Source organism: Tursiops truncatus, chromosome 4 (assembly GCF_011762595.2).
Source record: "Tursiops truncatus isolate mTurTru1 chromosome 4, mTurTru1.mat.Y, whole genome shotgun sequence".
Lineage (NCBI taxonomy): Eukaryota > Metazoa > Chordata > Mammalia > Artiodactyla > Delphinidae > Tursiops > Tursiops truncatus.
Genome location: NC_047037.1, coordinates 21,689,526 through 21,711,955, shown reverse-complemented (window position 1 = coordinate 21,711,955; position 22,430 = coordinate 21,689,526). Strand labels below are relative to the sequence as shown.

At 35.4% G+C, this 22,430-nt stretch overlaps 1 protein-coding gene across 3 annotated transcripts in view; it reads right to left on the bottom strand.

The window, feature by feature from the left end:
* The window catches only part of PLOD2 (procollagen-lysine,2-oxoglutarate 5-dioxygenase 2), a 109,780-nt gene that overhangs the window by 43,038 nt on the left and 44,312 nt on the right, over positions 1 to 22,430 (bottom strand). For all 3 annotated transcript variants that reach the window (XM_019934124.3, XM_019934122.3, XM_073803719.1), the window contains exons 4-7: positions 10,696 to 10,859; positions 7,254 to 7,366; positions 5,660 to 5,723; positions 4,330 to 4,427 (exon numbers count right to left, since the gene is read on the bottom strand). In XM_019934124.3, the coding sequence (XP_019789683.1) occupies positions 4,330 to 4,427; positions 5,660 to 5,723; positions 7,254 to 7,366; positions 10,696 to 10,859 (439 nt within the window). The remainder of the gene's footprint in view (positions 1 to 4,329; positions 4,428 to 5,659; positions 5,724 to 7,253; positions 7,367 to 10,695; positions 10,860 to 22,430) is intronic.

Genomic DNA, 22,430 nt, shown 5'->3' with positions numbered 1-22,430 from the left:
AAAATAATTATGTAGAATTAAAAACGTATCTCAAATAAAATGGTAATTAAAAAGCACAAAATTGTTTATACACCATTATGAAAACAAATGAAAAATATTAATACTCATATCTATATACCACACGGACATAAATACTGAAAGCAACTATGAATGAAAACAATATGAGAAGGTAGTGGGATTATACGTGATTTTTAAAACTGTTTATAATTTAAAAGTTGTTATTCCTAATAGCATGAGATTTAGAGAAAGTAACTAAGAAATAAACTCACCTTTACATACTTTTGTCTATAAACACATTATAAACAATTTATCATTTATAGATTATGTATATTTTTTTCAGACTATGTATACTTTTAAATGAAAAAAGTGGCTTAAATATTAACATTCGCATGAAGGTTATGACTTACTGACATTATAATCATCTCTTAGTAAATAAAATAATAAATTAAATTACAAAATATCATATAAAAATCCTTTCATCTTTTATGATGGTTAAATAAAAAGGGTATATCTAAAATGAGTAATCTGCTTTCTTTCCTCATTATCCGGAACACAGAGGAAAATATGATATTATTTAACTTTAACATATTCCTAAAGTATTATCATTAGTTGAATGCTTATTTATATAATCCTTTCTCAAATTTTATATTATACCAAACTTAATTTTTACAATAAAAAATTACTTCATTTTTATTGTCAAATAGAATCATAAAATCATGTCACAGAAAATATAATAGGATCATCATACTGCTTGAAATGTCGGAAACAGTGATAGCCCAAACTGAAAATGTTTCTTGGAAGACTTAAAATTTCTTAGTACACACAGGTCTTTCTAAATGACTGAGGACTAGAGCTTCTTTTCTTATGAGAAGTCTTTCAATCGCTTTGTAAAACTCCTATCAGCATTATCCTGGAAATTTGGAAAAAATTGGTGAAAACAATGGAATCACTGAATATCAGGCCTCACTCACAATAACTAAATTGTGACCAAGCACCCTCTTTAAAGACATTTAAATTTGATTAAAATATTACATTACCAAGGAGAAATAGCACACTATTTAGTTATAGATGTCCAGTTGTAAAAGTCCATTTATCTGCCTAGGGACAGTTACAGGAACCCACAGAAATTTTATGACTATTTTGCCCTGACAGAAGAAAATCTACCTCACCATTCCCAAGAATAATGCTAGGTCATTAGATTATTTATAGACTCTGACATTCAATCACAATTTATTGAAAGGCTAATATATGCTACACATGTGCTGGACCCTGGCAAAACAAAAAGTGAACAGGATAGATATGATTTCTGTAATTCCTAGGCTAAAGACCCAGTAAGAGACGAAAAAAAAAAAAAAAGTTCAGTTCCATCCCTGTTCAACGTGTGGTATTATGTTCTGTGATGGACAAAGTTCCAGATATTATAAAGGCATCCAGGAGACTTAAGGAGTTAAAGCAAAGTTGACACCTAAAAGATGAACAGCGCTAATAGATGGGTACAGCAAGTGGGAATTAGGTCAGAGAACTCCAGAATGAGAGAAATGCATGTACAGAAGACTTGCAGACAGAGGACACATGAAACATTTACAAAGTTCAAATTAACTCAGTATGGCAGGAGCTGAGGGAGAGAATTGAGAATGAGATATTCTGTATAGATATTACAGTATCAGGAGTGGGGGAGTAGATAGGATGGTAGACTTGGGATCCCTAAACCAGAAGCAAAATTAAAAACAAAAAAAAAACAAAAAAATAACCAAGTTGAGAATGTGGAACTTCATACCTAAGTCTATAGAGGGCATAACACACGTGAGTAATGTAACTGGGTTTCTGCTTCAGCAGAATAGTCGAGTGCCAGACTGCTAGTGGGTGACTACTACTGGTGGGAGGTTGCAGGTGGCCTAAACTAAGGAGGTTGCTCTTGACTCTAAGCAAATTAGACAAACCACCATGCATGGGAGTTAGAAAGGATGTCTTTTGGATTGGGAATGGGAGGTAAATACGGTCAAAACAAAACCCAGGTTCTGGTTAATCAAGTGGGTGGAAGGAGAGGCAGAGCTGAAGGTTCTGACCTCCAGGTCTTGTATGACACACAGATAAATCCAACAACTGGGTATTCACACCCACAGCTCAGGAAAGATAGACGCTACAGCAAGGATTTGAAAATAATCAGCGCTGCTGACTTGGGAATGAAGCAGATTACCTAAGAATGCATGTAGCTGGCAAAAGGAAAGATGTCTCAGACAGACACCTGCAAAACACTTAACTAAAACAATGCAGGAGACCTACTAGAGAACGGACTTGAGGATATGCGGAGGGGGAAGGGTGAGCTGTGACAAAGCGAGAGAGAGGCATGGACATATATACACTACCAAACATAAGGTAGATAGCTAGTGGGAAGCAGCCGCATAGCACAGGGAGATCAGCTTGGTGCTTTGTGACCGCCTGGAGGGGTGGGATAGGGAGGGTGGGAGGGAGGGAGACGCAAGAGGGAAGAGATATGGGAACATATGTATATGTATAACTGATTCACTTTGTTATAAAGCAGAAACTAACACACCATTGTAAAGCAATTATACGTCAAATAAAGATGTTAAAAAAAAAAACAACAACAATGCAGGAAGAGGATCACCCAACCCCTGAAACCCCCTACACACACAGAGTGTTAAATTTTAAAAATGTATATTAAAAAAAGAAAGAGAAAGAGAGAGACTGAAAAGGCCAGAAAATTATTAGAGAAACCAGCAGAGCATCATGGAAGCAAAGGGAAGTATTTCAAATTGGACCAAATGGGATGAACATCGTCAAATGTTATCTTTGGATGAAAGAGAAATGAGGGCTGATGAGTGTCTGCTACTCAACAAGGATGTCACAACAGACCTTGACAGGAGCCATTCCTGGGGGTGATGGGAAGAGGAATAATGGTAGCAGTGAGTCGTCTCTACTTTAAAGAGTGTGGCTGTGAAGGGGAGGGAAAAAGACAGGCAGGCTGGGAGGCAAGGTAGATTGAAAAGGATGTTGCAGTTTGTGTTGGCTGGGTTTCTAGGATAAGAAAGGCTTGAGGGTCTTTAAAATGCTGATGAGACTTAGAGCTGGGAAAACTGCTACCAGACAGAAAAAGGAGCCCACTGGGAAGGCTCTGTAGGAGGGCTGGAATGGGATGAAAAGCAAGGTGGAAAGATTAACTAGAGAAGGGGAATCTACTTCCTCCATTTTTATGGTGGAAAAGCTGCCAGTGTGGGCTTTTCCTTGAATGTCTTCCCATGCAGATAGCTTTTATTGGAATTCAGGCTACTCACTCCACTGAAACAGCAGACCCCATCTCCCCATCCTCTCTTCCCACAATGCAAATTTATCTGGTAATCTCTTTTCTAGGTATTTATGAGTAAGCCAGGCATCATCTTATTATCTCAGAACATTGTTTTTAAGCACTGTATTACTAAACATATATGTGTATGTTTGTGTGTATATATGTGTGTGTATATACGTGTATATATACTTACATGTATATATAACAATTCATTTTCTATTTTAATTAGGTTCCGGCGATACAATCTTATTACAAATTTTGCAGTCAGTAACACTGTCAGCAAGCTCAATTATACATGTTCCAAAAGCACGTAAAATTTCATTAGACAAATTATATCTTTGTCAACTATAATCCATCAACCTTGTTATAGAATAAGTGCAAGAGGAAGCATTCTGGACCTACAGTTACACCCCAACGTTAAGAGAGCTATTAACTGTGACAACGGTGACTCAGGTGAAACAAATGATCCCTTACAAACCTCAACATTTCTTATTCAGAGAGGATACTCTGTATGAGGGAAATGTGGCTCACTCTCAAGGAAGCTATTACATTAAACACTAAACTGAAATGTGCTACAAATAGAATAGAAAGTTATCCAGCTGCTGAGGAAAAATCATCAGTTTGATTAATCTAAATGAAACCAGATAACACACTGTGTAAAAGATGAAACTAGTAAATTGTCGGCACCAAAATAAAACCTCTTAAAGATATTTTAAAATTTCTTTTTATTGAAGTGTACTTGATTTACAATGTTGTACCAATCTCTGCTGTACAGCAAAGTGACTCAGTTATACACATATAAACATTCTTTTTTTAAAATATTCTTTTCCATTATGGTTTATCACAGGATATTGAATACAGGTTCCTGTGCTATACAGTAGGATCTTGTTGTTTACCAAGCCTCTTAAAGATATTAAAGAAGGAGGGGAAGGAGGGAAAGGGGGAGGAGAAGAAGTCATTCTATATATTGCTCCATAATCTATCTCCAAGAAATAAGGAAACAGAGAATGGTCACTGTGACTCACCTTGGTGGGTCCATTTCCATTAATTGCCACTGGTAATGTTTCATAAAACACATTCTTAGCTCTGGCTTTGCCATTTTCAAATTTCAGAACAACTTCATCTGGGTTAAAAAGACAGATTTTAGTAATTTAAAATGTGTGTGTATGTATTCATATATACTTATACATGTATATCTATCTATCTATCTATACATCTTGTTTTTGTTATAAAATTTCTCATGCATGCTATTCCATGTGCTACACTTTTGGAGACTTGGCCTGCTCCAAGTCAGCAGATATCCAAAATGAAGGACAACACTGACACACACATGGATTCTGAGCACCTGACTTTCTCCAACCTGGTGCTGGCAAACTGAGGTGCTAAGACACCAAGGGGTCTTGGTGGAAGGAAAGCATCTTTGCAATACTGCCTCTGCCTTTTGAGAGTGACATAATCCCAGATGAATTAAATTACTGTCTCAATTTATTCATCTATAAAATGGGATTCTTGCCTGCTTTTCTAGGTTATTATAAAGATAATAACAATATATGTATGGCAAATAGAAAACTGCCAGGCATAAGCTAGGTTTCTACAACTGGCCATCACTGATAGTATTTCCAGTTCTTGAAAATCAGGCCTAATATAAATTCCAGGAATATAAAAGTCACATGGGAGCAGAAACGTTTTTTGTTTTGTTTTCAAGTTCCTTTCCTCACATTTCCAGAGCACTCCAAACTAAATGCCTTCCATTCTAAGAATGTTTTTACTTATGAACTGCCTTGAAGAACTGTACTGAACTGCAATGTATTTTTAATTTCTGAAATATTAATGCATTAATGTATGTTTATTTTTAATGTATCAATTAATTAAATTTAATGTGTTAATGTATTTTTATCAAGATACATGTCTATCAGGAAAACACATATAGGCATGCACACACACACACACACACACACTCACTCCACAGTGTACATGTCTCGTTACCAGTTACCTTTAACCTAGGTTAAAATACTCTAATACTCCTGAGAAACTCACAATGTAAAGAGCTGATACTGAAAACCGTGTAATAACAAAGTGTAATTAATTCAAAACTATATCTACAGTCCCCAGATGGTGAGATACTAAAGTCTAAGTTACCTAAGGGCAGAAGCATCTCTTTGTACTATTCTTAGGAAATGATTTTAACTGAACGTATTTATATCAAGCTCAGCTTGAGTACAATGTTTTTTAAAAGCTGCAATACCTACACGTCAATCTTAGTCATAGCCCCAAATGAATGTAACAAAAGACAGACAGTTGAAAACACAGGTGTTCATTTGCACACATGAGCAACCCAGTATTTAGGAAGCATACCTACAGCTCCATTTAAGGTCTGGAAAATTTTGCATTTGTGATCCAGTGTGATGTTAAGAGCTTCCTAAAAATGAGAATAGAAAAAATATTAAAAATGACAATAAAAACAGCAAACAACACTATCATGTTAATATAGTTTGTTTTTTTAGGGAATTTAAAGATCCTATACATAAATTATTATAGCAACCTTCTTCAGAAAGACCCCTGTTATGTTAAGCTGTTGAGGTTGGGGATTATTATTATGCAGCATAACCTCTCTGACTGCTACAGTAGGTTTATAATTAATCAACCTAATCATAAAGATTAATCTGCTTTACAAATCCTATTCTCAATGTAGTTTTTCAGCTACATTGCTCTGTCATAATAATACTCCTAAAATTGTCTTTGCACGCTGTTATGGATTGAATTTTTGTGTTCCCTCAAAATTCCTATGTTCAAGCCCTAACCCTCCCTCTGTCTCTGTCTCTCTTGTCTCTCAGCAAGAAGGTGGCTGCCGTCTATAAGCCAGGAAGAGAGCTCTCACCAGAAACCAACCATTCAGGCACCGTGATCTCAGACTTCTAGCCTCCAGAATGGTGAGAAAATAAAGTTCTGTTATTTTAGCCATCCAGTCTATGATATTTTGTTATGGTAAACCAAGCAGACTAAGACACATGCTAACCAGATAAAATCTTACGCTTAGAGAAAAACTTAAATAGGATTTACACAACAAAAAATATTACAGACCCAGCAGTGATATTTCAGAGGAAGCATCCTAAAGCAAAAACAATTAAATAAGACTCAGAGCACTTTCACTGTTGAATTACACTCAGAAAGACAAGCATCAAGCTGCATGGGCTAGCACTCATGCCAAGAGTAGGTTTCTGCTCTTGGATCAGAAACCAAGTCCTCAGGCTGGCAGTGCCAGGCACGTAGAGACAGTAAAAAACTGGAGAGAAGAAAAACAAACATTTAAAGAATACAGTTTCTTAAGAAGTACCTAATGAAAATATATAGATAACTGGAGTATTTATCTAAGAAAAAGCAGCAGCTACAGTTGCAAACTCACTGTAAAATATACATAAAAAAACACTTATGTTTCCTAATGACAGCACCTAGAAATACACAATTCAGTAAATTTTAGAACTGTACTGGTTATACATAGTAAACTTATGAAACATTAACTTAAACTAGTTGAATATACTAAAAATATTATCAAATTAGAGAACTTTGTTTTTACTTTTCTCCAAAGTTTCATTTAAACCAGTCTCAGAAATATTGTCCTTAGGGTTTACGGCAGGCTGCTATTGTCCCCAACATTTCTCCCGTTAATAAGAGAATTCAGATTTTTAGTAGGACACATGTACTTGAAATAAAGAACAAAACTCCTTTGCATATTTTATGTGGTCAAATAAATATGCTCTGGTCAAAGAAAAGTATGAGAAAGTATTTTGTAAGACTTCTAGATAAGCTACTTAGAGAGCATTGACACAACTGAAATGGCCCTTTATTTACTATTCTGCCTGTTAACTGCCCAGAATATGGATGCAATGGCTGGAGCACCAGTAGCCATTTCAACAAGGAAGTTACACTGAAAGTGAGAGCTATTACCTACCCTCTTCAATGGATCAATGTAAATTTTAGTATAAAATAACTGATCATCATCATTATCCTGGAGATTCCACTGTTGAACTATACGGTTGATATATGGAGCATAACCAATAAATCCTGCAATACAAAAGAGAAAGAATAGAAGATTCAGAATTCAAAGACCGAAACTCATGTCTATGTTAATTTTATAGACCAGTCGCACAGATTTGTAAAGCTATTAGTCCTAATCCTTAATTTTGAATTTCATAGCTCACCATGACAGAAATATGAGTTATTGGGTATCCTTTGTTTCCATATATAAACTACAAGAGAGGAAGTTTTTACTACCAATTGCAAAATCAAAGACTCTTTGAATAAACGTATTCCCCAAATTAATTGACACAAGAGGGAGAACTAATGTTTTAGAATGCTTGTAAGGGAAAAAAAGAGTTACTAGGAAAAAATTAGAATTAGACAGAAGAATTTTCTTTCTGACCTTCTAAAATGCTGTTCCTAGATCCTTTGTAAAGGATTCACTGTTTCTGGGAAAAAAAAAAACAACTCTACTACAGTGGTTTTAATGTTAGTACGCAATCAAAGGAATGTTGGATATGTCACGGACTGCAAACATCCCAAAGAAATTTTATATCTAGGATATTTGGGGAATTTTTCCTTCACTGAGCTAGTCAGTAGTGTGTTTGCTAAACCATTTTCTGGCTGGGTTTTGTGTGTCATGGTCTGGAGAAAGGAAGTCTAAAATTGGATTGTTCACCTTGGCCTTAGGGCATAAGCGTTAAATATGCCAACAACAGCTGTCTGTAAAAGACACGGAAAACAGGCTCATTTTTCCTGTGTTTGAGTCTTCCCCTGAATTTCAGAAATGCAGCCAAACTGCTATGCTTCATTGATGTGCAGTGCTTTTTAAAAAGGACCAATTTTATTCCTGTGAATCGAAAGGAAACCTAGTTTGTTACCCTCAAAATTAAAATGTCCTCATAGGAATAAAAGAATTAAAAGAAATAGGTCAAGGAATATGATTGCTAACTAGAGAAAACAAGACAAAATGAAAACATGACTAAATCAATCACTGGTGGCTCATTTTTTTGTGTCATTTTTGCCAAATAAAAAAATCCCAGAACACTGAAAAAGATGTATTTCTTAATTCTTATAACCAATCTTTTGTGATAAAAAACATATTCAAGAAGGAACACATGATATTTTCCAATGGTTTATATGACTGTTTTTCAAAAACTATGTATCCTTATCTGTTTCATAAATCCCAAGTGCCCTAAAAAGTGAAAAGGAATTACATCTATTTTCATAGTATGTGATATATATTGTATGATTTACATTTTTCTATGAAACTGTCATATCATTTCAAAAGAATTAAGTTTCTAATATTATGCAATTTTCCTCATAAGGAAACATGTTTACTCTCCACGATAAAGATTTTTTTTAGCCAAATGAGGTACCCACAAACAAAACTCATGTCTCTTAAATAACTCTCAATATATCATTCACAAACTTTACACAAACTTTTATTGAACATACTTAGATTTTCTAGCATTTCTTTAATTATTTTGACTACAGAGGGCATAAGGATGACGTTTTGATGTCCTTGTATGATCACTTTCCCACATATAAACACCTCCTTAATTAAACTTGCTCACAAAGGCACTCGCTAGTTTTTTGCTGTTTCCACAGTATTGTGCATCTGTTTGAGATTCACATTCTGGAGTAGATATATCGTTATCTAGATACATTTACATATGATGTATTTCGCTCTACATGTTTAGAAAAACTAATAAATACAAAGTAAAACTTATCTCAGAGTTCCATAGCTAAGCGGCTCTTAAACTACCTAGGGCTTAGGATAAGTTAAAAGGTTAGCCATGTGTCACTGAGGGTCTGACAGCTGGAGATGGAAGGTGTACTCACTCCCAATTCAATTGCTCAGAGAAGTCAAGAGTGGGCAGCCATCTCTACTGTAAATCTAAGAGGAAGGAATGCTAAAATACTGAGGACAAAGTGACCAATATGAGAAACCCTGGGTTCTGTCTTGAATATTGAAGTAAAATCCAAAGGTGGTAGATAAATTAGGAGAAAAATAGAATGGTCAGGAGATCCCCAAAACTATGAACTTTTTAAAAACATATGGAGATGAAGAGAAAAAGTGAGCTGAAACTAGGTAGTACACACTGGGATTTGAGGTTTCAGAAATGTGATACTTATCTGGGTTGACAAAGTTCCAAGGTACCATATGGAAATGGGTTGCTAAAGTAAAAGGCAGGTGAGTACGGCTGTAACTGTGGCATCTCAGAGAAAGGGAATTACTTGCTGAAAGCTTCATTGACAAAAGTAACTGATCAAAGTCTAGATTCCAGACATGATGATATCTCAAGCAGCACTTATTTGGACTGACCTGAATACAATCAGTTATTATATATAAATTACCCCAAAATCTGTTTTCCCAGTATGGCTTGCAATTTCCACCCAACTTGTTTCTTTGACATGTCCCCCATCCTACAGCCATGTCTTCTGGCCATGTGTTTATATTATTCACAATCTAAGGAAAACATTTTGGAGTTATAATAAGGTCCAAAGTCAAATTTTATTTTATTTTTTGAAGGAAAGAGGGAAATGTGATAGTTTGTTCCTTTAATCTATGGTGGCATAGCTAATGCAGTACTTAAAGTACACCTAGACACTCAATGTTGAATTTTTTTTTGACTAGGGATTTCAAGATAAATAATTTACTCCAATATATTTAAAATATAGATAAAATTAAGTAATGCCTATTTTTTAAAGCTACATGAGTATAACTTGCACTTTTTCCTAAGTAAGGGAATTTACTAAACCCATTATTCTAGAGCCAGAAAATTCTTAATGAAATTACAGTCAGAAGACATGGATCCCTGTTGTTTTTCCTTTAATAACTAAATGTCTCTAAGAAAAGTCACTTAAATCGGGGAGACATGGGTTTTCTCACTTAAAATGCAGAAATAATAACATTTACACCGCCTAGTGTTGTTAGGAGTATCATATGATATAATAGATGAAAAAATGCTTTGTCAACTATAAAATGCACTATGGATTTTTTTTTTTTTTTTTTTTTTTTTTGCGACACGCGGGCCTCTCACTGCTGCGGCCTCTCCCGTCACGGAGCACAGGCTCCGGACGCGCAGGCCCCGCGGCCATGGCCCACGGGCCCAACCGCCCCGCGGCATGCGGGATCCTCCCGGACCGGGGCACGAACCCGCGTCCCCCGCATCGGCAGGCAGACTCCCAACCACTGCGCCACCAGGGAGCCCTGGATTTTAAACTGATATAATTTTCCCTTCGGAAAAGAAGATAATGGTTATTTCAAACCTCATGTCTACAGTTACATATTTTTAAAAAAGTTGTTTCATCAATATTTATAATTTACTATGACTTGCATTACTCTTTTCTTCCAGCACCTTACCCACCTCCCGAATTCAGGTAGCGTTTCCCAATGTGCACAATGGGATACTTGTCTGCTAGTCTTTTATCCGGCCACAGAATTCCATCTGCTGCAAAGACCACTTTGTGGTTTGACTTTTGGAACTTTTTTAGAACTTCTTCTGGACCACCAGCAAATATAACATTAAAGCTGTTTGATGAGGGAAAAAAGAAGTTTTAAAATATAGTTGCCAGAATTTAGACATATAAACCAAGAAACAGTCTCTAACAAAAGTCAGAATTTAGAATCCAACACAGGATTAATACCAACTATTTACAGAGTAAACCAAACAAGCTTCCCTCAACTTAAACTATATGGATTGTATTAAATTACTAGTGTTTACATTACATTGGCAAATGAAATCCAAATAAAAGACAGCTTTTTATTTAGCATTAATCTTTTTCAATAATCACTTACTCTCCAAAATCAAAATTCTAAAACAGTGTTGAAATGTTAAAAATCAGTAACTTGCTGTATAACATAATATAAACACAATCATTGACAGAAGCTGCCATTGTAACTGTCTAATGTTTCTATCTAATTTGTACCCATCCATTACAATTTCTGAAGATTTCTTTATCTTTGACAAAATGTGTTTACCTACTAAATGTCACCAATATAAATTTATATTTGAATCACGATTTAGCCTGAAATCTGAAAATAAAAGTATATGGACAAGTGCATTTTTTAAAGCTCAATACACTTGAAAAAATATGTAAAAAATGAAATTTATAGTTTCACTGATTTTTCTGGGGACTTTATTCCTCATAGTTCATCCACAGAATCACAATGACTTATAATATGAAATTATTATAATTCTTAGAATAATTCTTATAATTCTTGCTACAACTACAATTTCTTTTGCAACTTTTTTTAACATCAGAGTACCTCAAAATCAAAGGTTTCCAAAGATAATAATTTAATGACTTGACATCCCAGGTGGCAAACAAGAAGAGTAAACTAATGCTCTTTTTTTTTTTTAATTTTATTTATTTTTTTAATTTTTACTATTTATTTGGTTGCGCCAGGTCTTAGTTGCGGCAGGCAGGCTCCATAGTTGCAGCTCGCCAGCTCCTTAGTTGCAGCATGCAGGCTCCTTAGTTGCGGCATGCATGTGGGATCTAGTTCCCTGAACAGGGATCGAACCCGGGCCCCCTGCATTGGGAGTGTGGTGTCTTATCCACTGCACCACCAGGGAAGTCCCACTAATGCTCTTTAATTCAGCACCAGGTCTTCCTAATAGCCAATAGTCCAAATGCACTGCTGTGATATCTGAATTGGGGAGTAAGGAGGCTGTTCCACATGCCTTTGCCAGACTTGCTCTCAAGGAGTTTGTTAATATGCTAGGACAGTCGTAATGCATCAGGCAACATTTAATAACTTTCTATATATGAATTATTTTATCAAAATAAAAGACTATTTCTCATCTCTATAAAAGTAAAAATCCAATGAAACTTTAAAAAATTAGCTTAGCGAGAATAGCGTAAGTTTACACTTATGGCAGAGATGCTAACTGACCCCCATATGCCCCCAAAGACATTCCTATGCCTTTATTTTAATAATGGAATCCCTCATGATAACCAGGCACATGGCTAAAGATTACTCTGAAGCCATGTGGCCACATGACCAAGTCTGTCCAACGGAGTGTGAGTGGGACTGGTGTGTTCCTGCAGTCTCCAGGTCTTGTGCTTTAAAAAGGAAGCTGCCTACCCTCTGATTCCTGTCTCTTTTTTCCCTTTAAAGAACCAGACTTCACAAGTATACACGCCCTCACCAGATAGTCCATTTCTCAATCTTTTTTTTCCTAAAAAAAAGAGGATTAAAATGTTGCTAATGTGCAACTAAATTTAGTAATTATGCCTAGCCAATTTTTTAAAAAATAGTAAACGTAAAGTTGGAGTCAGAGAGATAGACTATTTTTTTCATTTTTAATTGTTCTAGAGAATTTAAATTTTATCATTGCTTTTTATTTCAGTTACAAAAAAATAACTTCAAAATTAAAACATATATTGATATATGTATACATAGATACACTTTTTGGCATATAGTTTTTTCTTTCTTCTAGGATCAATGGGCAGGAAAATTTTAATACTATTAATAACATAATCATAAAGTGACTCAGTGCGTACAATTTGAAGTCTGCCAGTTGGGTTTCTAATTCCAGCTCTGTCACTTGCTATCTGAGTAACCACAGACAAGTTAGTAATTTAAACTCTTTATGTTTTAGTTTCTTTAAGTATAAAATGAGGGGGGAAGTAGTACCTATCTCATCAAGTTATTGTTAAAAATAAAAAAGTAAGAACAATACTTGACACATTATAATCTCTCAAAACAGTTAACAAAATTAACATTATTGTTACTATAGGAAAGGGACTGAGGAAACAAGAGGTAGGAGAAAAACTCACTTTTAAGTTTACACCAGTCTGTAGTTCTAAACAACTTTATTTTTAGCCAAATACACATACATTTTAAGATAAATTTTAAATCAGAATAAATTTGCTCTGACTAAAACCTCAAGCCAACTCTTCCCTCCCTGTTTATTTACAAAACTGAATTAATCTGACTTCACAAAATGATATTTACATAAATACCACAAGTTTCTTTTTTTCTTATAAGTACAACTGATTTCATCAGTATGATCACTTTAGATTTTTGTCTCCTAGGATAATCCTATCTCTCCTAACAAAGATATTTTCCTCAAGACTACTAGTCACTGATATAATTTTTTTTTAATATTGAAGATTAGGAAATAAGACCAGTTTTACGCGTAAGTGAGCCATGAGCGGTGAGGCAAGCAAAGCAAACCCTCTGAGGCAGAGACCGCCTGGCAAGTTGCAGAGGAACACCAACACATTGTCTGGAGAGATGGATGAAGAGAGTTCATTATGTCAGAGAATCATATGATTGGAGACTTGGACCAAATTGATTCAGATATTTTGTAGGTAGCATCATGTATTCAAAGCTATAAATGCACAGTTGGCAAAGTGACTGTTTTGTCTTTGTAATCCCAGCGAAGGATATAGTATCTCCACAGTATAGCTCAAACTATTAGCAGACGTCAGTAGCTTGAGAAGGAGTGTTAGCAACTTGTGCTCTTATAATTTAATATTCTATAAGCAGGCATTACCTTTATAAACAGAAAGCAATTCCTGTAAAGCAAAACGTAAAAGGCAAAAATTATCTTCATGTAATTCAAATGAGGATGTGACTTTGAATAAAAATTGAAGGTTGCTGAAATGTTCCCCTTTTCTTCTAGTAGCACTGTTGTTTCTGTGTTTAAGTACTTCAGGAAAGTTCTTTGAACCAATTTAACTTTTCAAAGAGCAAGAAAGGTTTTCTACTTAAAATTATTTTAGCCACAACAACCCAAAAGCTCAAACGTTCTAAAAAATGCACAACAGTCTTAAAAACAATTCTCATAGTAAATCGGTCCATTTAAATATGAAGAATAAAATAAAACTTTCCACAGCTAACTGTGGTAAATATTCCTGGGTCCTGCAAAAACCATAAGGTAGAAACCTCATGTGGTCATATTGAGTCCTCTAGCAGACACGTCAGTGTTCTATCTCTAACAGGTCATTGAAACTTTTACAAGTGTTTGTCCTGTTTCTGTGGCACCAGCAACCATACAGTCACCCAAGCTGAAAATCTTTCACTCAGCCTTCCCTCCTCCCTTTCCAAGGCTTCTCTCATCAAATCTTCTTCCAGATCCCACTGATTCCATCTACTTAATCTATGTAGAATTGAAAGCCTCTCTACTCCCACTAGAAGTCACTGGACTAGATTAATTCAAACACTCTACAAGCCTCCACATCACCCACCTTCCTCCCCACTTCTAACAAGGACTGTCTGACAAACTCTCCTGAAAACTATTCCGTGCCAGTCCCCTGACTGAATCGGTGGTTCTCCGCTATGGTCTAAAGCAGGACTCAGCAAATATTTACTATCTAGCCTTTCACAGAAAATACCTTAGGCTTTGAGGGCAACATGGTCTCTGCTGAATGACTCAACTCTGCCATTGTGGTACAAAACAGCCACAGACAATATGCAAATAATTGAGCACAGCTGTGCTCCAATAGGACTATTTACAAAAAAGAGTCTGGGCCAGTCCATAGTTTACCAAACCCTGGCCTGTAAAATAAAATCTAAATGAATCAGTCTCACATTAATAACGTTCCGTTAAATGACCTGTTCTGAATTATTAAACTAAACTAAACTAAACTAAACACTGAATTATTTGATCTGTCCTCACATCTTTAATCATGATGTTTTGTCTGCTTAACACGTCTTTTCCCAATCATGTCCAAACCACTCACCCTCAAGGCCCATTTCAAAGGTCACCTCCTCTACAAACCTCTACTTGAGCAGCATAAATGTAAAAAGACCATTTCCTTCCTCTTAACCTCCACAGCTCTTTTCCTCTCCTTTTTCACAGAATGTTTTATCTTCTACTCTTCATGCTGGGATTGCCTGTTTATACTAGACTGCATGGTCTTCCTTCAGATCCATGACTTTATTCATCTGTATATTCCCCCTACTGGGGAGCCAGAGAAGAAAGCAACAGAAGTGTTCCTTAAGCGTATTTATTTGTTCCTCGCCACTGATATAAACTTAAGCCAAAAGTTATAATCACCCAAACTATTAGCAGCTAGTGTTTAAAAGCTTAAAAGCTAATGAAACTGAAGCAAGCAAGCAGCAACACACCTGATAATTCTGTCTTTATTTTTTTTATACATCTTTATTGGAGTATAATTGCTTTTCAATGGTGTGTTAGTTTCTGCTTTATAACAAAGTGAATCAGCTATACATATACTTATATCCCCATATCCCCTCCCTCTTGCATCTCCCTCCCTCCCACCCTCCCTATCCCACCCCTCTAGATGGTCACAAAGCACCAAGCTGATCTCCCTGTGCTACGTGGCTGCTTCCTACTAGCTATCTATTCTACGTTTGGTAGTGTATATATGTCCATGCCACTCTCTCGCTTTGTCCCAGCTTACCCTTCCCCTCCCCGTGTCCTCAAGTCCATTCTCTACATCTGCATCTTTATTCCTGTCCTGCCCCTAGGTTCTTCAGAACCTTTTTTTTTTTTTTAGATTCCATATATATGTGTTAGCATACGGTATTTGTTTTTCTCTTTCTGACTTACTTCCCTCTGTATGACAGACTCTAGGTCCTTCATGTCTTCACCTTAAACACGTATCTATATTTTCATAGCTAATTAATGCCACAAACCAATATTATGCAACCACTCTCCCCCCACACATACCTAAAGGAAAAAACAGTTGGAAATGTCCACCCAACTGAACTTGCAGAATAGATTACAATGAAATCACAATGGAAATGATTAAATTTATTGCAGAAATTTTGAAGGACAGGGAAGAAATTAGTTCGGATAAAGTGGGTTTTAAAAACTATTACTTGGGGGAGTTTTCCTCCAAATGGTATATAATTTCATTTTCTGAATATAGAATTTTTACTGAGGCTGGATAGAGGTAGGAGCCAAATAAGGACACTGGCTAGGTGGAGGGTCATTTTCTCCAGACAGTTTCCTGAGAGTAGCCTTGTGCTGGAGTAACACTAGCAGAGAGGGCAGTCAAGGAGAGAATGTAGCAAAGACCTCAAACTGCCCAAGCTGCTAGCTACCTGTCCTTATCACTTGGTGTTTCTGGATCAGTCTCTTTATTGTAAAATAAATGGTGAAATGAAAATCTCCCTCTAATTTTAAATGATAGTTAAACTTATCTCTGCAACACTAGAACTTTCAAATCTGATAACTATTTAGTGCACAATAAACATTCATTGAATCAATGAAGAAATCAAGAAGCATTTTTTTAATCCCCAGCATTTATTATGATGTACCTACAGCATGCCAGATACAACATATACAAACCTATGGATAGAAAAATGTATCCAGGGGGCAAAATTTCTGTCCCAGTCACCTCCCTGATCCAGCCACAGCAGCTAGCACCATATTTTACACAATAACAGATGCTTAATATATGGTTACTCAAAAAAAACAAGATTCAAGGAGAGGATAATCTGGTTTGGGGGAAAAATTATATATATATATATACACACACACACATACAGACACAAAAAGTAGACAAATTACTACCATTTATCTAGGTATATATAAACAACCAATGCTTCTTTTGTATACAATCTGCTTCTTCCTTATTTCAACATACCCACCAATATACTCAGTAAACACTGATAAGAACATTTGAACAATTTGAAAAAATGTCACTCATTTCCTACATAATTCCTAATCATACTTCACACTACCATGGAGAAGCCTTAAGGCACTGCATATGTCTAAGTGTCAGCTAAAGATTTCAACCTTTCCTTCAAAAAAAAGGGAAGAAATTAAAAAGCAGTGTAGAAACTGAAAACTCTGATGTGTTCTGGCTTTCTTTCATACTAATATAATGAAATGTTGTCCATCACTAATGACTAGGTTCTTTGTGTCTGCACACTTAAGCTGTCCTCACTGCCAAAAAGAAGTCCATCAAATAAATCTGCCATAGTTAGTTAAAATTTTAGCCATCATTCTTTTTTTTTTTTTTTTGGCGGTATGCGGGCTTCTCACCGTTGTGGCCTCTCCCGTTGCAGAGCACAGGCTCCGGACGCGCAGGCTCAGCGGCCATGGCTCACGGGCCCAGCTGCTCTGCGGCATGTGGGATCTTCCCGGACTGGGGCACAAACCCGCGTCCCCTGCATCGGCAGGCGGACTCTCAACCACTGCGCCACCAGGGAAGCCCAGCCATCATTCTTAAAAAGCTTTGCTTTTAGAAAATTTTCACTCTGCCTTCTGTATAAACTATGTAAGACAATACAAAATGTAGGCATATTGGGAATGTAACCTAAATTATGAGAGGTATAAAATGTTTATTTCATAGAATAAAATAAGATGGGATCTGGTCCCCTGTAGAATTAATATATATAAATTATACTTCTTAATAACAACAAAATCATAAAAATATTTTCACAATTAGCAAAATGATCAAATAAAACATAATCTTTCACAATTTTCTAAAGTAAATGATTCTAAAGAGATTATGCCAACATTCAAGTTTTTTTTGAAGACACACATTTTTCTTCTAAATTTGATTGGTTCAGTTTTGTTTGCAGAATTAGTATAATACAAGAATTCCTTGAGGGTGGGATCTGTGTCGATCTCTTTTTCTATAGTGTTAAGTTCAATACCTGGGTCAAAGCTTCTGCTCAAGACGTGTATTCTGAATGCAAAGTGAAAAATATGCTCACTGATGTCACTTCTAATATTTAATTAGAAGTTAAAAGAAAAAAACATTGGTTGACATGGGAAAGATCAAAAGAAGCAGCAGCAGCATTTTCATTGTTTCTAATCAAAAATCAATTTTTAACATAATTTCTATCTTTGAGATTTAGAAAATGTGGATGCTTTCCTGCCTTTAAGTCACTTTATTTCTCCAAATGAATGAAGAAAAAAATCTTTAAAAATAGTCTCAAAACATCCACCAATATTTCTGCCTCTTTCAAGATGTTTCTCCGTCTTTTAATGCAATATACTGTTCCCTAGTATTTATTGATTCCTTGCTATTTACCCTGACAATATGTAAATCAGGTACAGCTCTAAGCTTCACTGTCTGAAGCATAAAAACAATTACAATTCAACATGAAAAGTGAACAAAAGCTAGCAATATACAATCAAAGTGAGATGAGGCATATACACTAACAGCAAAGATTTCTGTAACTAAGACTATCCCTCAATTTTCAACCAGTATTTGCTGGATCAATCTCCCAGAACACAGCCACCCAGAAAACTACTATAATATCAGCTTTACTTTATATTTATTTATTTTTTATTTTATTTTATTATTTTTTTTTTTTTTTGCGGTATGCGGGCCTCTCACTGTTGTGGCCTCGCGGGGCACAGGCTCCGGATGCGCAGGCTCAGCGGCCATGGCTCACGGGGCCAGCCGCTCCGCGGCATGTGGGATCTTCCCGGACCGGGGCACGAATCCATGTCCCCTGTATCGGCAGGCGAACTCTCAACCACTGCGCCACCAGGGAAGCCCTACTTTACATTCATTTTAATTCAATATCAACTTTATTTTTATATTGTGACATTGACTACCATTCTAGTTTTTTAAAAATTCAGTCTACCTTACTGCTATCATTAGTTAGCAAAAGCCTATAAATTACAAAGTCAATTCCCTTATCTTACCTCAAAGTCATAGAGCTAGTCATCTTTAAACAGATACTTTAATGAACTGGGGAGTTGCTATACTTTAATGAACTGGGGAGTTGCTATATAGCAAAATTCTTGGGTAGGTATTTTCAGAGAGGAAATACTCCTTTTGGTGAGGCCAAGAACCACCACCAAATACGTCTTTCAATTATTTCATATATTGGGAGTCTTTCAAAACAAAGCACATCTGTATTCTATTTAATGGTGTTACATTCAGTGCCGCCAAAAAAATATAAATTTCTGCTCCGTCCAAATTCAAACTCAAATAATCACACCAACTGTATTTCTAACTACTTTTATTCTAAAGAATTTTCTTTAGCCTAAAAGAAAACGAATAAAACAAATGACCAAAGTTTTTTTTATTTATCTGATACTCAAAAGTGTTCTACAACATACTTACTTCAAGGTCTGGACTCTGCTGGTTTATGTTTTACTGTACCCAGCACAGAACAAGTTTGTGGGAATATTCAGTATGTATCGAATTTACTCACAATAACTTAAACACCTTTTGTTATATATTGGCCTACGTATTATCCTTAAAAAAAAAAAGAAAAAAAAAACTGCCCACTATGTAATAATAATTAGGTCTGACCATATGTCTTCAATGTGACTAGACCAAAAGAAATACATGTTTTACTAGGTAATTCTAAAAGTAATGCAAAGTACCTTATTATAAATTCAAAATGTTCAGCTACCTTGACCCAGGTGAATTATAAAATCATTATAATTTTAATCCATAGGGAATCTTCAGCTATCATGTTACAATATTTGTCCCCCAAATCTTTATGAGCCTATTTCAAAAGAACACATCACGCTTTGTCCATGAAAGTCATTAAATCCATTATATTTACTGGTGGTTGTTCTAATTAAAGGGAGATTGTCAACTTTACAAACTTTTTTAACTGCAATAAAACACATATGCACACGCACATGCGCACACACGCATTGCAGTATGAAATAACTTGAAAAAAATTCTGTGGTACTTTCTCATATGGAGAGCTTCAGTTTTCATTTTGTTTTAAGTAGAACCCAAACCCTTGCAAAATATTTATTTTTATCTGAAATAAACATGATAAATCTTAACTTACAGAGCATATTTATAAACACCCAGTCTCTAATTTTAAAAGTTCATCCAGAAGTCAGTTTACAATATATATTCCCATGGAAACGATGTTATAAGATTGCTTCCAAGTTAATTCACAAAAGCCTATCTAAATGAGCACAAGGAATCACTGTGGGTTATTGGAAATGTTCTAAAATTGAATAGTGAAGATAACTAAATGACTCTGTAAATTTAATAAAAATTATTGAATTTTTCACTTAAAATAAGTGTGTCACAGTATATAAATTCTACCTCAACAAAGCTGTTTTTTTTTAAAAAAATACTATTTAAACTACTAAGTACATAAATCTTGGTATTTTTTCATATAGTAGCAACCTATGCTTCCATAAAACTAATTAGTACAGTTAAACTGTCCTTTAAAAAAATCATATAAGAAGTAGGAATTTGTTTGATTTATTAAAATTACAATAAATTCTGAACTGTAGCCTTAGCCAGAGGTAACCTTAATTAGGAGATTAGCAATATTGTTGCAAAATGGTTTTCCTATTTCAAATAATTTACAGTCTAATTCATTTCTCCTAGACCTTGGATTACCCACAATTTCTACTGTATTGATTACTTGTACACAGTACTTTTTTAAAAGGGTGTTGTTTAAAAAAAAAAAAAAAAAAGAAGAGAAAAGAGCTCTAAAGTGGCACCAGTTGTCCATCCTTCTTTATCTTGGTTACTTATTCATTATCCCTAGGTTTCTCCAGGAGGACAGATATGGCAGGTGGGGATGACAGAGAAAATGTTAACGCTTCTTCCTAGACAAGGGCTTGGCTGAGTTGGGCCTGCATGTTTTCGGTTAGCTGGCTGTTCTCACCGAGGGAGTTGTCAAGAAATTTAATCTTTGGTTCACTGATAAATCCCAAATACTAACAGTGCCTGGCACACACTGGACCTTCCATTAAAATTTTATTGTTGTCTTTTCTGTCACACTGGATCTTAAAGTATCATCTAAATAAACAAATGCAACCTCAGGCAGTCTTCAGATATCTCACAGTGTCCCTTTTCTTATTAGAAACAAACTGGCCCCTTATTAAACCAGTTTCTTCGAAGCCTAAATCTTAGATGGGGGATAGCGGGGAGGGGCAGTCTGATAGGAGAGTAAAGGGAGAGGAAAACGAGTTCTTCCTAAAATGCAGAAAGAGGTTTGGGAATCCAAAACTATTACTGGCTCATATGTGGTAACTTCTACAAGGAGAATTTGCCTCAAAGTCAGAGTCAAAACATAGGTGTGGCAAGTTCAAGCTGACCAAAATAGTTGTTTAAAATCCATGGTAATTTTAACCCAAACATACTCAATATTTAATCTAAACCGTTTATTATCAACTTCCTCCTCTTTTTTCTAAGGGTAAAAAATATATATAATAATAGATTCTGTAGAAAAATTCTCAGTACACAAGCTAACACCATCTATACCACATCTCATGTTGCAAGAATAAATAACTATAAGCAGAACTTTATTTTTTCCCAGGAGACAGTAGAGAAATTCTGAAGATGCAAGTACATGGACCCTTTCAAAACCTGTAAGTGTTGGTGGCACCAGGACTTCAGTATGTCCATTTCATTTCAAAATTTCTGCCTTTATTTAACATTTGCATAAAAGCATTGTTCTTACTTTCACCTGTAATAATCTGTGGTTTTGGATTTTCAAATTGAGGGAGAGATATAAAATAACTTTCCTAAGTTAAAGAGGAAAATGCAAAGGGATTTAAAATGATGACCAATGACCAAAAAATAAAAATAAAAAGGAACGAAGGGGGACTTCCCTGGTGGTCCAGTGGTTAAGACTCCACGCTTCCAAGGCAGGGGATGTGGGTTCAATCCCTGGTCAGGGAAATAAGATCCCACACTCCGCATGGCCAAAAAAAAATGTTTTAAAAAAAAAAGAATGTAGAGAAAATGGAAGAAAGAAGGCGGCAACCAATAATGGTTCATGACAACTTGACATTATTAAAAACATGTGAGAAGATGGAGACACAGCGAACACTCCAAATTTAGTAGACAAAAAGATATTTACAGATGAGAAAGGTTTTTCTTTATTATTAAACATAGGCTTTTTTATTTCTCATTTATAACTTACATGATGTATTTTCTCCCAGACAACCAGAATCCAGTGAGTTGCTCTCTCAATAGAAAAATTCAATATGATCTTTATTCCATCTCAAGTGAGGATTAAAACATGAATTTCACAAAAATTTTAGCTCATGCCCTGTTTTCCCATTGGTGTTTATGGTAACTCATCAACTTTGATCATATTACATAACTACGTCAGACCATGGTTTTATAATTGTGAGTAACATCTACTTTTTAAAACAATGATCCCATGTGAATAAAATAATTTAATATATAATCTACAAATAAGAATTTCAACTCT